Here is a 14,186-nt window from a genome sequence, read left to right on the forward strand (position 1 = left end):
ACAGGCCCCAGATGACCATGATTTTCACTGGCTGCAGATACCCGCCTGTTATGGCAACATTATGATACTTTTTAGTAAGTAGGCCATGACGTATAAAATTGTGCAAATTGTTATAGATGGTTTTAAAGTGATGATTTTTTTTCAATTTTCCATTCAACGTTCTAATTATGACATTGTTTATTCTGAATCAGTACAATGTTTATTCATCCTAATTAGTCCATTTTAAGACTTACTAATTAACTAACCAGTGGATGACCGTGAAAATGGCTTGCATTAAAAAAATGAAGTTATTCGAGGAAAAAAAAGATGAGGAAATAATTTCACGCTTTGAGAATATGCAAATAAACCAAGGGTAAAGAAATGTATTTCATTTCGAATATGGATTGCGGCTTATAACCAATGAGTGAATGTACACATTATTAATGTACATTTTAGTGGTTTCAAGGGAGGGGGATTTGGGCAGGGAATATTTGATATCACAACTTTGACATTATTTAAGGGATGGCGACGCAAGTTTCTGACCATTTCCTGACACTAATCTCTGCCTGTCGCATCTCCAGCCTTCTCTTTTCGAAAATTTCCGAATCCAGCAAAGACTCAGAGTTTTGAGGGATCCATCTATCGGCAACAACAAGGTAAAAGTGTTTTACTCTTTAGACATCGATTTCGTGTATGCCCTGCGGTCGGTGCCTTTAAATGGTGGTCCCTAGCTTCGACAAAAAAATTATCATCAGTATAGCAATGTCACGGTGACAATATATCGAGAATCTTTTTCTCAAAGTTTGATCTAGTTCAAAGAATGTGGGGGCTGACTGGCCTCTTTATTTATTTTTATTGTTTTGCGAAGTTTGTAACCAGAGCAGGACCCATACCACAATCGCTAAATGAAATGGCCTATCAAGATCATCGTTGCGTGTGCATTTTGCTCTGTAGACTGACTAGGAACCAATCAAAATTGCTCTTTCAAATTAGCGATTAATCGATAAACTTTGTGTTACGGGGTCCACACCTCGCTTGGATTGTTGTTGATGTTGTTGTTGCTGTTGTGGTCGTCGTCGTCGTTGTTGTTGTCTTATATAATCATGCCGATAAATTCCGGTGAAGAATGTTAGTAACAGTTTTTTTTTAAACCAGAATAATAACGTACACAAGAAAATAATTTTGAAAACCACAACTTGTTATAACCTGAACGTAAGTATTAAAATTTTGAATCATTATTTAGTTATTTAGAGGAGCCGAAATCGGATTTCATTAATAAATTTGCAAATTAACATAATTGAGTAAAAAAATACAAAATTGCTTTGTGAAAAAAAAAAATGCCGAACACTTTCTGAGATTTATCATGGGCAACCTTCAAGCCGATAGTAATAATGGGTTAGATTCGGGCTGAATCAGCCCCCCACCCTTATTTTGATAATGATAACAATGATGATTAAAGTACATTACAGAATTGATTTGATTGAAAAAAATTATGATTTTTTTTTGTTTACGTTAACTACAGATGGCGTTTTCCAAGTTGACACTCATTTGCATGATAATTTGCATGTGCATCATGCTAAGCCAAGTGATGGTCGAGGCAAAAAGCGTTCACGTATATGGTAAGGAAATTCTCTGTATTTTTTTTTATATTTTCAATTATATATACGAATTTCACAATGGTTTTAAAACTGTTCCATTTGGTTGTTGTTTTATCTTGATTGATTGATTTTATTGATTGATCTTATTGATTGATTGATTTTATTGATCTTAAGAAGGCGTGCCGAAGCAAACTGATAAGAAATCAGACAATGAAATCATCCCTACATCTGTAACATTTCAATGAGATCCTGCATTTTCTCAGACGCGGTTCTGGAGGGAAGCTTAGCTGGCCGAAACCCCCCCCCCAAAAAAAAAAAAAAAATCCATAAAAGAAAAAAAATATATATATATATATGGCCCTGTATGCATATTGAATAATGCAGTATTCAATTCATATCGTCAAGCTAGCTCTAATCTTAAAACTTTTACTATATTTGTTAAGAAAATGGTTATGTCGCTTTAAATGTTTTCCCTGCAGAGGCTAAGTTTTAAAGATATAGTTTAGAGTCTGTGATGTCGATCCGTGTTTCTGATCGGAGGGGGGGACATCCAAAATTTTCGGCACGATCTGCCCGCCTAATTTTTAACACAGTTTTCTTGCACATGAAGAATTAAAAAAAAAAACATAGTTAATATTTTTTTGTAATGTAAAGATCTTGTAGATTTACATTAATTATTTGGAGGTTCATGGCAAAGTGCTTCAGATATATAGGAGTGTAAAATATCTCCCCGTTCACCTCATTAAAGGGGGTTGGTATCATTAAAATTTTATATCCTGTAATATTTTATTATACCTTGAATTGCGTTAAAAATGTCTCTAAAAAATGAAAATATATATATTTTCATCTTTGCAGTTTTTATTCGTCACAAAAATAGAAAATATTGCTCTAGCTTGAGAGTAATTTTTTTCACTCGTTCACTCGGCTCACTCCCGTATAAATAAATGATACAACTGGAAAGAGTAACCACGCACTCCCTTTTAAAATTTTTCAAGTGTTTACGTTTCCATTCTTATCATTATACAAAAATGCCCATCTAGATTAGCATTGATTTATTTGTCTATTTGCTTTTGTCTGATCTGCTAATCGAAACCTTAGTCAACGACGTTGAAATGGTGGACAGAGAAAACGATGTTCGAAACGATGACGTGCATGGCGTATTGGCCCGTAACAAACGATCAAGCAGTTCATCAAGCTCTTCTTCAGGTTCTTCAGAGTCTGAGGAAACCACAACAGCAACAACAACAACAGCAGCAACAGCAGTATAGTACCACCAACGTAAATATGAAAAAGGTAGCCCAAAATATCACTGTCATTAAGCAACACATATGATCAATTGATCATATGATCAATTACAACTAGACAATTTTTTCGTTCCACTAGTAGGCCTAAAATTGCGCAACTAATATACTGTACAGTCTATACCGGTAGTTTGGAGTAAAATTAGGCCCTCCTCGTAGCCCCCCCCCCCCCCCTATATTCATGAAATGTAAAGATGGTCTTGGCTCCGCGGGTCATGTCATGTTACTTTTTTATCGTTCGCGCGTAATGATTTGACCGAAATTCAGCATGCTTTTAAAAGTGCCATCCAGTTATATCGATAAATCCGCCCGTGTTATAGGCTATTACAAATCATTTCACAACACAGCTTTCCTTTTTTGTTACTTTGTCAATGATTACATTTTGGACTGATGGATTCAACAATTCTACTGGAAGTGCTGAAGATTATATTATCAGAAATTTCCCTCCAAGGCTTTTTTTGTTGGCTATCCAGGGACCCGTTGCATCATGGCAACTTTTCCATGCAATGGTACGGAATCCTTGATTTTGATTGGCTATTGATCTTCGGTGCCATGGTAGTTACCATTAGATAGCAAACCTACCATAACATTACCTTTTGTACAACGGGGCCAAGGTGTGGGCACTGGTGGGCGTTTCATAAAGCTGCGTATTCGTATAATGTCAAGAGTATGTTAAAGGTCAAGTCCACCTCAGAAAAATGTTGATTTGAATCAATAGAGAAGAATCAGACAAGCACAATGCTGAAAATTTCATCAAAATCGGATGTAAAATCAGAAAGTTACGACATTTCAAAGTTTCGCTATTTTGAACAAAATAGTTATATGAACGAGCCAGTTACATCCAAATGAGAGAGTCGATGATGTCACTCGCTCACTATTTCTTTTGTTTTTTATTGTTTGAATTATATAATATTTCACTTTTTACGAATTTGATGATAAGGACCTCCTTGCCTGAAAAAAAAATGTTAAGAAAATTGAATTCCACGTGTTCAGGGAGGAATGAAACTTCATTTCACATGACAATGACGAGAAAATCAAAATATTTCATATTTCATATAATAAAATACAAAAGAAATAGTGAGTGATTTCATCAACTCTCTCATTTGGATGTAACTGGCTCGTTCATATAACTATTTTGTTGAAAATAAGCGAAACTTTAAAATATCATAACTTTCTTATTTTACATCCGATTTTGATGACATTTTCAGTGTTATGCTTGTTGAATTTTTCTCTTTTTATTCAAATCAAGTTTTTGTTGGGGTGGACTTGTCCTTTAAGAACAGCTTTATGAAACGGTCCCCTGGTCAGGATGAATCCCTTACATACACCATGCGCCAGTAGCACCTAGAGCTTTAGATGGGTAATATATTTTTATAGTGCGGTATTGAACAGGCATCTAGATTATCGACGCCTCATAAATGCAATTCATTATTATCAACAGTATGCCTAAAATGTACGGTTACAAACAGCCGAATCTTTCATTTAATAATTTCTGTTAGTTTTTAAGACATTAATATGAAGGTATCTATCGATGGTTCTAGAGACTGTTGATATCAACCGTGTAGGAATTTCGTAATTTCCTTCAGCAAGAAATTTATCCACACTGTGCTGCACTCGACCCAGGTGAGGTGAATGGGTACCCGGTAGGATTAATTCCTTGAATGCATGAGCGCTGAGAGGCAGCTCGAGCTAAGGCCGGGGTAATAATAATAATAACAACGCGCCTCGGAATAGAATATTTCTAGATAGATGGCGCTATATAAATGCCTATTATTATTATTATTATTATTATTAGGAACATGAATATAGCCGAATTGCCCCCTTGTCTATGCTGTACATTTATATATATTATAATTATAAAATATATTATAAAATATATTATAAAATATATTATAAAATATATATATCCATTATACATTTTATGTGTGATTATGATAGTATACTCTTCTATTCTTCCTTGAATGAATATTTCCTTTTGGTGTATATAAATATGACAAACATCTTATTTCCGTTATGGTTTGCTCCTTGGGTGTCGATTTGTGATGCGAATCAATTGTTCAAGGGGGGATCTATTGTTTCAACGAACCCGCCCCCTCATTTGAATAGTTTGACGTCACGGATCGACACCAGTGGTTTGCTCCATTTCAATAGATTCTTTCAGACTTAATTATTATGTGAGTTGTCGTGTAGTGTCTGGAGGAGAAATAAATAAACTGTTAAATGATTTTTTTCTCTCTCTCTCTCTCTTTGCCCACCCCATCCCCTCAACCTCCTTTCCCATTATCTTTCTCTCCTCCTCCCCCCCCCCTCTCTCCCTCTCTCTGTCTTTTCTCCCTTTATTTCCTCTGTATCCTCTATTTCTCTTCACTCCGTCTCAACCCCCTCCATTCCTCTTGCTCCCTTTTCATCTAATCTAATCCAATCTGACCGAATTTCCCTCATTCTCTACCCCCGCTGACTCCTCCCCGTTCATTGATCCAAGATACAGGATCTTATTGGCCCGCAGACCTTATTGACCGCAAGGAACATCGTAGTCGGAACACCATTGACGTTATCATCCAAGACACGAACTTGATTACCATCAGTGTGACTTAAATGCATCATCTAACATCGGTAGCTTATCATGCGTATGAATATGAAATTAAATAACTTCATCTATATAAGTCTATACTTTATTATCTTTAATCCCCTTACTTAATTATCATTATAATAGTTTATCGGAAGATTGCATACGTTTTTGTATCGTTTTGTTCGAAAGTGCTTTTAGTGGTCAATACTTATACAGTTTTCCTGCCTGTAGTTGATATTATTCATGTATTCGATAATTGCGCCAGAGTAATAAAGTTATGTTAAATCGCGGGTGGGGGGTGGGTATTTCACTTAACTGCAATTTAGCAAATACTCTAAACATGGAAATCAAATCACCAAGGTTGTACAACTCCTTGTACTTGAGAAGATTAAAAATGCATATCAAAATCATAGAAAGCGAGTGATACCATATTATTGCCATTAAATTATTTACACTCAATAACCGACAATAACATAGGCACCGATCTTTTTTTTTTGGGGGGGGGGCAAATCTTTCGTCTTTCGACAAGCATTCTAACTTTTTTAGAATTGCTCGTAACTTTCTCACGATATCGTGCAATGAGTGGATAGAAAACATGAGAGGTAGGAGGTGAGAATTAGGAAGCAAGAGGTAGGACGTATGAGTGGAATTTAAAGGACGGTTGGGGGGGGGGGTAAAGAAGGAAAATCTTCACAATGCTATTTTTCGACGAGCTCTTTGGGCATTGTGGTATAAATTTATTTGTATAGTGTAATGAATTAAATGACAGGAATGAAGATATTCAGTCATTGAACTATATGCACTATAAGGGGGGAAAACCCCTTTTCATCTTAAAAAAACGAAACCCAAATCATGACTAGGGGCACATTCAAAAGATGCCGTAATTATGCGCTACTACAGTTCTGAAGTGTAATTTCTTGACTTTGGAAAATTTACCCTAGAAAACTAGAATTGGGGATGAACAAACACCCCCCCCCCCCAAAAAAAAAAAAACGACTCTAACATACACTAAATTTCCTCCTCCTCCTCCTCTTTTTTGGCGCACCCCCCCCAAAAAAAAAAAATCCTAAGGTTTCACAGTGATATCTAATAATTAACTTGTGTAGCGATAAGTTACTGAAGCTGTTCTTATTTCGTCTTATCGAAATCTAGGTCATGTTAAATTAAGCATTAATTAAGTTTCAATTGTTAAGTATCGTATCAGTCACGAAGGTTAAAAAAAATCATATTTAGTTCATTAAAACAGAGCATTGCATGCATTTCTGTTCACATTGTTTTTCTTGTGCTAAATCAGTCTGAAAAATGTAATTAATTCATTCAACTAATATCATCACTCTCATGGTTCCCCTGAAAGGCACGCTAGGGTGATCTAAAGGGAAAATACATCACATTTCTTTTCAAACCCCGTCTCATACAGGAAAAATACAGCCATGTTGTTCAATAAGCCAGTTCGTAGTTCCTTTCTGCGCATGATCAAAAGATTCTACGCATGATCAGAAGAAGGTCATTTGTCCTAAAGTGGCATGGTGCTTTAAAATCTAATGAGATAAGCACCAACTTTGATGTCTTGATTATTCATATATTCTTTTGAATTGTCGTTTTCATTTACATCCACAAAAACAACAATGCTTCCACGAACGACTGGTATTTCATAGTTTGTCAAGTACATTGTGCAACATGCTAAGATATGCATTCAAAGTAGGAATGCAACAAATACCTTCATTAAGTGTTCATTGGTGTGCTATTCTAGTCACCTGGTCTATTCAATTTCTTCATCCTGCTATGTAAGGCAAGCTTACATAATATCTTGCTTTGAAATCTGCCTATCATGATGAAAGAAATGAAAGGTCATTTGACCAAAATTACCCATGAAGTAATTACGAACTGGTCTATACACAGCGTGATCTAAGTCATGTAAGTGGAAAACATGGGAAAATTCGATAAATAGAACTTGAGAGAACGGAAAGGAGCAAGAGACAAGGGGAATATATGTATATGGAGAGAGGGGGAGGGGCAGGAATGAGGGAGAGAAAGGGGGTGAAACGGGGAGTGAGAGATTGTAAGAGAAGGAAAAATATATTCAGCCCAAGGTTAGACGTTAGGAGAACTATGTGAAATTGTAATTTGTAGTAGAATATTGGAAAGAAGGAAAAGCAATAGCAATTTATTGGATTAAAAAAATAGAACAGACCAACTTTCATTCAAAAAATAAAAGGAAATTTATTTTGATAAATTTATTTGATTCGACATTCGTAGAATACTTTTTTATGACATAACATAATGGTGAATACTCTCTTGGCATGAATCGTCGACAAAGAGAAATAAAACATCATTACAAAAAAGGTAATCTCCGACCAAATTGATATAACACAATCTGAAGGAGGACGTTCACGAAGCACGATTAACACGTTTTTAAAATGAAAAACATCAGTTCATAATTTGAGTGATGAATATGGAGATGTATAAAGATGAGGATGATGGTGACAATGAGGGAAGGTGAAGGGGTGAAGATGAACATGATGGAGATGATGAGGATGATGGTGACAATGATGAAGATGAAGGGGATGGGGATGAAGATGACCATGATGGAGATGATGAGGATGAGGATGATGGTGACAATGAGTAAAGATGAAGGGGTGAAGATGACCATGATGGAGATGATAAAGATTAGGATGATGGTGACAATGATGAAGATGAAGTGGGTGGGGATGAAGATGACCATGATGGTGAGGATGAGGATGATGGTGACAATGATGAAGATGAAGGGGATGGGGATGAAGATGACCATGATGGAGATGATAAGGATGAGGATGATGGTGACAATGATGAAGATGAAGGGGATGGGGATGAAGATGACCATGATGGAGATGATAAAGATGAGGATGATGGTGACAATGATGAAGATGAAGGGGGTGGGGATGAAGATGACCATGATGATGAGGATGAGGATGATGGTGACAATGATGAAGATGAAGGGGATGGGGATGAAGATGACCATGATGGAGATGATAAGGATGAGGATGATGGTGACAATGATGAAGATGAAGGGGATGGGGATGAAGATGACCATGATGGAGATGATAAGGATGAGGATGATGGTGACAATGATGAAGATGAAGGGGATGGGGATGAAGATGAACATGATGGAGATGATAAGGATGAGGATGATGGTGACAATAATGAAGATGAAGGGGATGGGGATGGGGATGAAGATGACCATGATGGAGATGATAAGGATGAGGATGATGGTGACAATGATGAAGATGAAGGGGATGGGGATGAAGATGAACATGATGGAGATGATAAGGATGAGGATGATGGTGACAATGATGAAGATGAAGGGATGGGGATGAAGATGACCATGATGGAGATGATAAGAATGAGGATGATGGTAACAATGATGAAGATGAAGGGGATGGGGATGGGGATGAAGATGACCATGATGGAGATGATGAGGATGAGGATTATGGTGACAATAATGAAGATGAAGGGGATGGGGATGAAGATGACCATGATGGAGATGATAAGAATGAGGATGATGGTGACAATGATGAAGATGAAGGGGATGGGGGTGAAGATGACCATGATGGAGATGTTAAGGACGAGGATGATGGTGACAACGATGAAGATGTAGGGGATGGGGATGAAGATGACCATGATGGAGATGATGAGGATGAGGATGATGGTAACAATGATGAAGATGAAGGGGATGGGGATGAAGATGACCATGATGGAGATGATAAGGATGAGGATGATGGTAACAATGATGAAGATGAAGGGGATGGGGATGAAAATTACCATGATGGAGATGATAAGGATGAGGAGGATGGTAACAATATAATAAAGATGAAGTGGGTGGGAATTAAGTTGGCCATGCACGATGGGGATATTGATGGTGATTATATCGAATAAGGAATGATATATCATGATACACTGAAATACACCATGATTTCATGAGGGCGTTATCCATGCAGGAGTCATTTGACCACAAATATGACGATCACAATTTAGATTTACAAAGTACCGCGGCTGTCTTACAAGAATTTAGAGTCCATTCACTCTAGACATGGTGTTTGGACCCATGAGATCTCGTATTATTGTGGCTCTTTTTTTTCTTCTTTTTTTTAATGCATGCATCAACTCGACACACTAATTGCTTTCTGATATATAAGTCAGTGCGATTTTTGTTTTAATCCAACTAGGGAGGTGTACGATTCCCATCATACATTCTCCCTGCTCAGTGCCCCCCCCCCCTTCCTTCAGAAGCTGATGAATGCCCCGGAGTTTCATTTAACCCTAGGTCTCGTTCGCTGCGCTCACCTAATGGTATGGTCTTACAAGAACAATTTTTCCATTTCTATTTATTTCAACCAAGATACCATACATTTCCTGAAATCGCGTACCCTGTTGCCCAGAGCAATCAGAATTTGCCGCAGAAATTCGAGGTTGAGACAGTGTTATTCATTATTCCTGAGACTGCATTGAAGTACCTGCTTTCTCTTGTATTTATTGGGAATATTTACAGAGGTAAACGGATCATGAAGCTATGAGCCGAACGTGAAAATAAGTATGAATATGTCGGTGTAAGACAAGTATTGTTCGCACTCCCAGACCCAGGCATCGTGACTTGCAGTTGCACTGCGCCGAGGCAACCGGGGTGGAGACGACTGGAGAGTGTCGTGGTGCGTATCTGCAGCTCAGCTTTTCTAATCTTATCCGGGCCTCGCGAGGACTGAGGTGGCCTGCAAACTCTCATTACTTCAAATGTTTCACTTTGAAATATCAAGTAAAACACAAGCTAGAAAACAAATTAATTGCATGATTAAGACATCTTTTGGGAAAATAAAACATTTTGAAGTCCAGATGAATAAATCATCTTGTTCTTGTGAAACGTATGATGATTGAATTTCTACTCTAGAAACAATAGGGCCTAGGGCCTAGACCTAACAAGTTGGGTCTCACCTCAGCCTAGAATTAAGTGAAATTCACTGTTTTTTAAATCTGCTAGAGCTAATTCAACTGTTACTGAAGCTTGAAGCCTGAACTGAAGTTTGTGGACTGTAGCCTAGCTGTAAATTTTTTGATAAACTGGTTAGGGCCTACACTAAACTTCATTTTTAAAACAATTACGTCTTCTCCATACTACCCATACAAAGCAGTGAATTTTATCATTATTAGCAATGGCTGATGAACTTGAATATCATGTTACTTTTCCAACAAAATTTTCAAGTGTTGCAACAAGGACAAGGGCTCAAAGAAGAAGTGCAGGAGCTGAAGCTGCTGCTGCTACAGGAGATGTGGAATTGACTGAAAGAAGTAGTCCAGACAAAGAGCCTGTCATTTTTCTCCTTGGATGGTACGGTGCCGATGACAAAGATCTTGCTAAGTACAGTGCAATTTACCAGTCTGAGGGCTACGTCACCATCCGGTACGTTCTCCCTGGAGAGTTCTTGTTCGAGGGTAAGCTTGGAGAAGTGAATTTCATCGCGGTGAAAGTTTTGGAAGCATTCTTTGATTTGGGCCTGGAGGAGAATCCCATATTCTTTCACCTGTTCAGCAATGGAGGAGGGTACATCTACCGCGCAGTTACAGAACTGCTGAATGGGCGCGATCCCGGAGTTTTTGCAGCTCTCAAGATCTGCGGTGTAATCTGGGACAGTGCTCCCTGCAGACCCACCTTCTTCTCTGGAATCCGGGCCTACTGTCTCTTCTCACCTGACATCGACAGGCAGTTGCAGCCTTGGTATGTCTCTTACATGAAGATGGCGCCAGCTTGGCTTTGGCTCTTGGTCAAACATATAGTCCTCCCAAGCTTCTGGGAAGCCAACAACCTCATGAACTCCTACATTCCAGCCATCATATCAGATAAGATGCCTTGTCCCCAGCTGTTCATCTACTCCAAAGCTGATTGTATCGCTTGGTACAAGGATATCCAGGACATCGTCGTCAAGCGGAGGAAGCAGGGCTGCGACGTAACCGAGGCATATTGGGAGGACGGTGATCACCTGGAGCATCTTGCCAAGCATCGTGATGAATATGTTGACGCTTGCTTGGATCTTGTATCGCGAGGTTTGGAGTGCTTTGAAAGTGATGACTGAACACGTGGTTTGCTTTTTAGATCTTTGTTTTGTTCTGGCTCTTATATATTCGCCTCTTCTTATGCTTTTACCTCACTCTTATGTCTCATCACTGTATACTTGTACTTTTATTTATCATTATTTAGATGCTTCATCAGATGTACTAGTAAAACAATTTTCTGTGTTTCCTTGCCTAAACAGATACGGTAAAACAATAATTTTAGAAGATGCGAGTACATTCAGAATCAGTAGACGCTGTCTTGCATTTTGAAATACACTTTATCTTTATCAATATATTTATGTAAAGCATATTTGTTCACAATTTTTTAAATTTGCACCTGATAGTATTTTGATTTGAGTTTTAAAGAGCGAAATGTACGTATTTGCACCATTACAGCGTATACATGTATCTCATATTTTCAAGTTACTCTTGAACTGAATACATGTACCGGTACATACATGTGCAGGGATGCAGATAGTACATGTGCATTCAAACTTGCCTTGGTTGAATTGGAATACACTGTATGCTGCCACTGAATATGCGTTCACTTTATTCTTTTGAAAATATTATAAAGCATTCCTGGTAAATATCCAAGAAAGATAAATGCCAGCTGCGTGTATAATGATTTCAAAATGACTTTGTACAGAATCTCAAAATGACCACCCAAGCATGTGTAGGCATAAATTAAATACCGTATATGTGCTAGGGAATAATTTTCCTGGTATCGCAAGTTTTCTCCACACTTTCGAAAGACTGCTATACATGAAATCTTTTCTATATTTTTACATAGGACTGTACTTGGTGGAGAGCTTTTCTATTATGACCAAAAATGCTATTCAAATTTGTAGAGCAAAATTATTCCCTGTGTGCCAAAGGATTCTGGAAGATATTATGTAATTGCTGAGGCATGAAAATAAGCAAGGGATTCAAGCAAAATGTTGGGTCTTTCTTGCCAGGCAATGTTCTGAACCTGATTTAAGGCCTATCTCTTACAATCCCTAACATTTCACTGATAATTTGGAAATCATTGCTCTTAATTGCGTGAGAAATACTCACTAATTAGGTTATCAGCACTGGTGGACGGGGGGGGGGTGCACAATTGAAATTTGTGATGTAAATATGCCGTTAAAACAGAATTGTGCCCCCCCCCCCCTCCCCCCTTTTAAATGATTTTTTTTTCTTAATTTTTTTTGTGGAGGAAATGCCCTTAATTTTGTGTTAAAACCTTTTTTTAGGGGGAGTTTTGCTGCTTCTTAAATTTTTCCTCTTGATATTGTGCCCCCCCCCCCCTACTTTTGGAAAATCCTGGATCCATCCCTGGTTGTCAGAGTATGATTTTCCAATGAAACAGTGTTCTTGGTCCATTACACAAAGCGTAGCTATTGATTTTTCCAATGATGTAATTGCATTTACAGCACAATGTCCAATCAATTGAAAATCAAGTTTATGATTAGTGACTAAGTTTTGTGTTACGGGATCCTGAAGTGCGTTTTCAATTCTAGCTACATTTTACTGTTATACCAGGTGGGGATCCATGTAATCCAAACTTTGGAGATTGAAGAATAATAAAATAAAAAACAGACTAGTAGAATATGTTTGTTTTGGTTAAAAAACGAACAAACAATGCTATCATAATTTGGTTTTCCAAGGTCAATGTCAATGTAGTTATTGCCTATTGAATATACATGTATTATACACATGCACATTGTACAGGAGGTGTTTAAAAATTAAATACAACTGTGAGTTTGATGTTACTCCCAACTTTGGAAGTTTGTAAATTCCTGATTTCAAGCACTTTATTTCAACTACCCCCCGCCCTGCCGTTTCTTATATAAGCAAATGGAAAAGTACAATGGCTTTAATATAGATGCTTTTGTGTATAGTTTAACATTTGCTTCAAATGACATGCAATTAGTAGAAGGTCTGCTATAAATTTTTGAAAAAAAAGTGTCATTGGAATGTTGCATTCCGTGCTTGGATGTTTGTATTATACACCAAAATTCAGATTTGTTTTTCACCAATATTGTATTGATTTTCGATGCTTGTATATAGTCAAGTGTGGAACTGAAATAATTTAGAAATATTTTACATCCTATGTGTTTGTTATTTCTTTAAAGTTTCTATAGCGTATAAGAAAGAAAGGACTAAGAAAGGAGAGAAAGAAGGAAGGAAAGGAGGGAAGGAAAGGAAGGAAGAAAGGAAAGGAAGGAAAGGAGGGAAGGAAAGGAAGGAATGAAAACAGAGGGAGGGAAGGAAGAAAGAAGGGAAGGACGAATGAGAAAGGAAGGAGGGGAGGAAGGACGAAAGAAAGGATGAATGAGAATTAAAGAAAGAAAATAAATAGAGAGGGGAAGAAATTAATAAAAAAACAAAGAAAAGCAAAAAAAAATGAAAGGGGAGGGAGAAAAAAATTATGACCATGGAATTATATGACACCCCTTATCGTGCAATTGAAAAAAAATGTCACCCTTAGATTTGCCCCCCACCCCCATTTTGAAATACCCAAGGACCGCCCCTACATATAGTTCGAGTTAAACTTCATTTTAACAAATGTTTGAAGTGATGGTGCATTCATTTGTCCCGAAGTTACTGTATGCTTATCGACGAGTAATCTGCAGGCACGGACTTCTGTGTGCCTTTTTTCACACAGTGCATAAGCAG

At 37.6% G+C, this 14,186-nt stretch overlaps 1 protein-coding gene and 1 long non-coding RNA gene across 2 annotated transcripts; both read left to right on the plus strand.

The window, feature by feature from the left end:
- Positions 1-1,527: 1,527 nt before the first annotated feature.
- On the plus strand, positions 1,528-5,848 carry LOC121423441. Its single transcript, XR_005971282.1, has 3 exons — positions 1,528-1,598; positions 2,676-2,870; positions 5,367-5,848. It is a non-coding gene; the product is annotated as an uncharacterized LOC121423441 (long non-coding RNA).
- Positions 5,849-10,391: 4,543 nt separating this feature from the next.
- On the plus strand, positions 10,392-13,608 carry LOC121423993 (transmembrane protein 53-like). Its single transcript, XM_041619554.1, has one exon. It carries the CDS (start codon positions 10,628-10,630, stop codon positions 11,543-11,545), a length of 918 nt encoding a protein of 305 aa, XP_041475488.1. The 5' UTR covers positions 10,392-10,627; the 3' UTR covers positions 11,546-13,608.
- Positions 13,609-14,186: the final 578 nt, after the last annotated feature.

This window comes from Lytechinus variegatus, chromosome 11, assembly GCF_018143015.1.
Source record: "Lytechinus variegatus isolate NC3 chromosome 11, Lvar_3.0, whole genome shotgun sequence".
Classification (NCBI taxonomy): domain Eukaryota; kingdom Metazoa; phylum Echinodermata; class Echinoidea; order Temnopleuroida; family Toxopneustidae; genus Lytechinus; species Lytechinus variegatus.

What these genes read in the sequence shown, in the direction of transcription:
- LOC121423993 (XM_041619554.1), top strand. Translation starts at nt 10,628, where the DNA reads ATGGCTGATGAACTTGAATATCATGTTACTTTTCCAACAAAATTTTCA.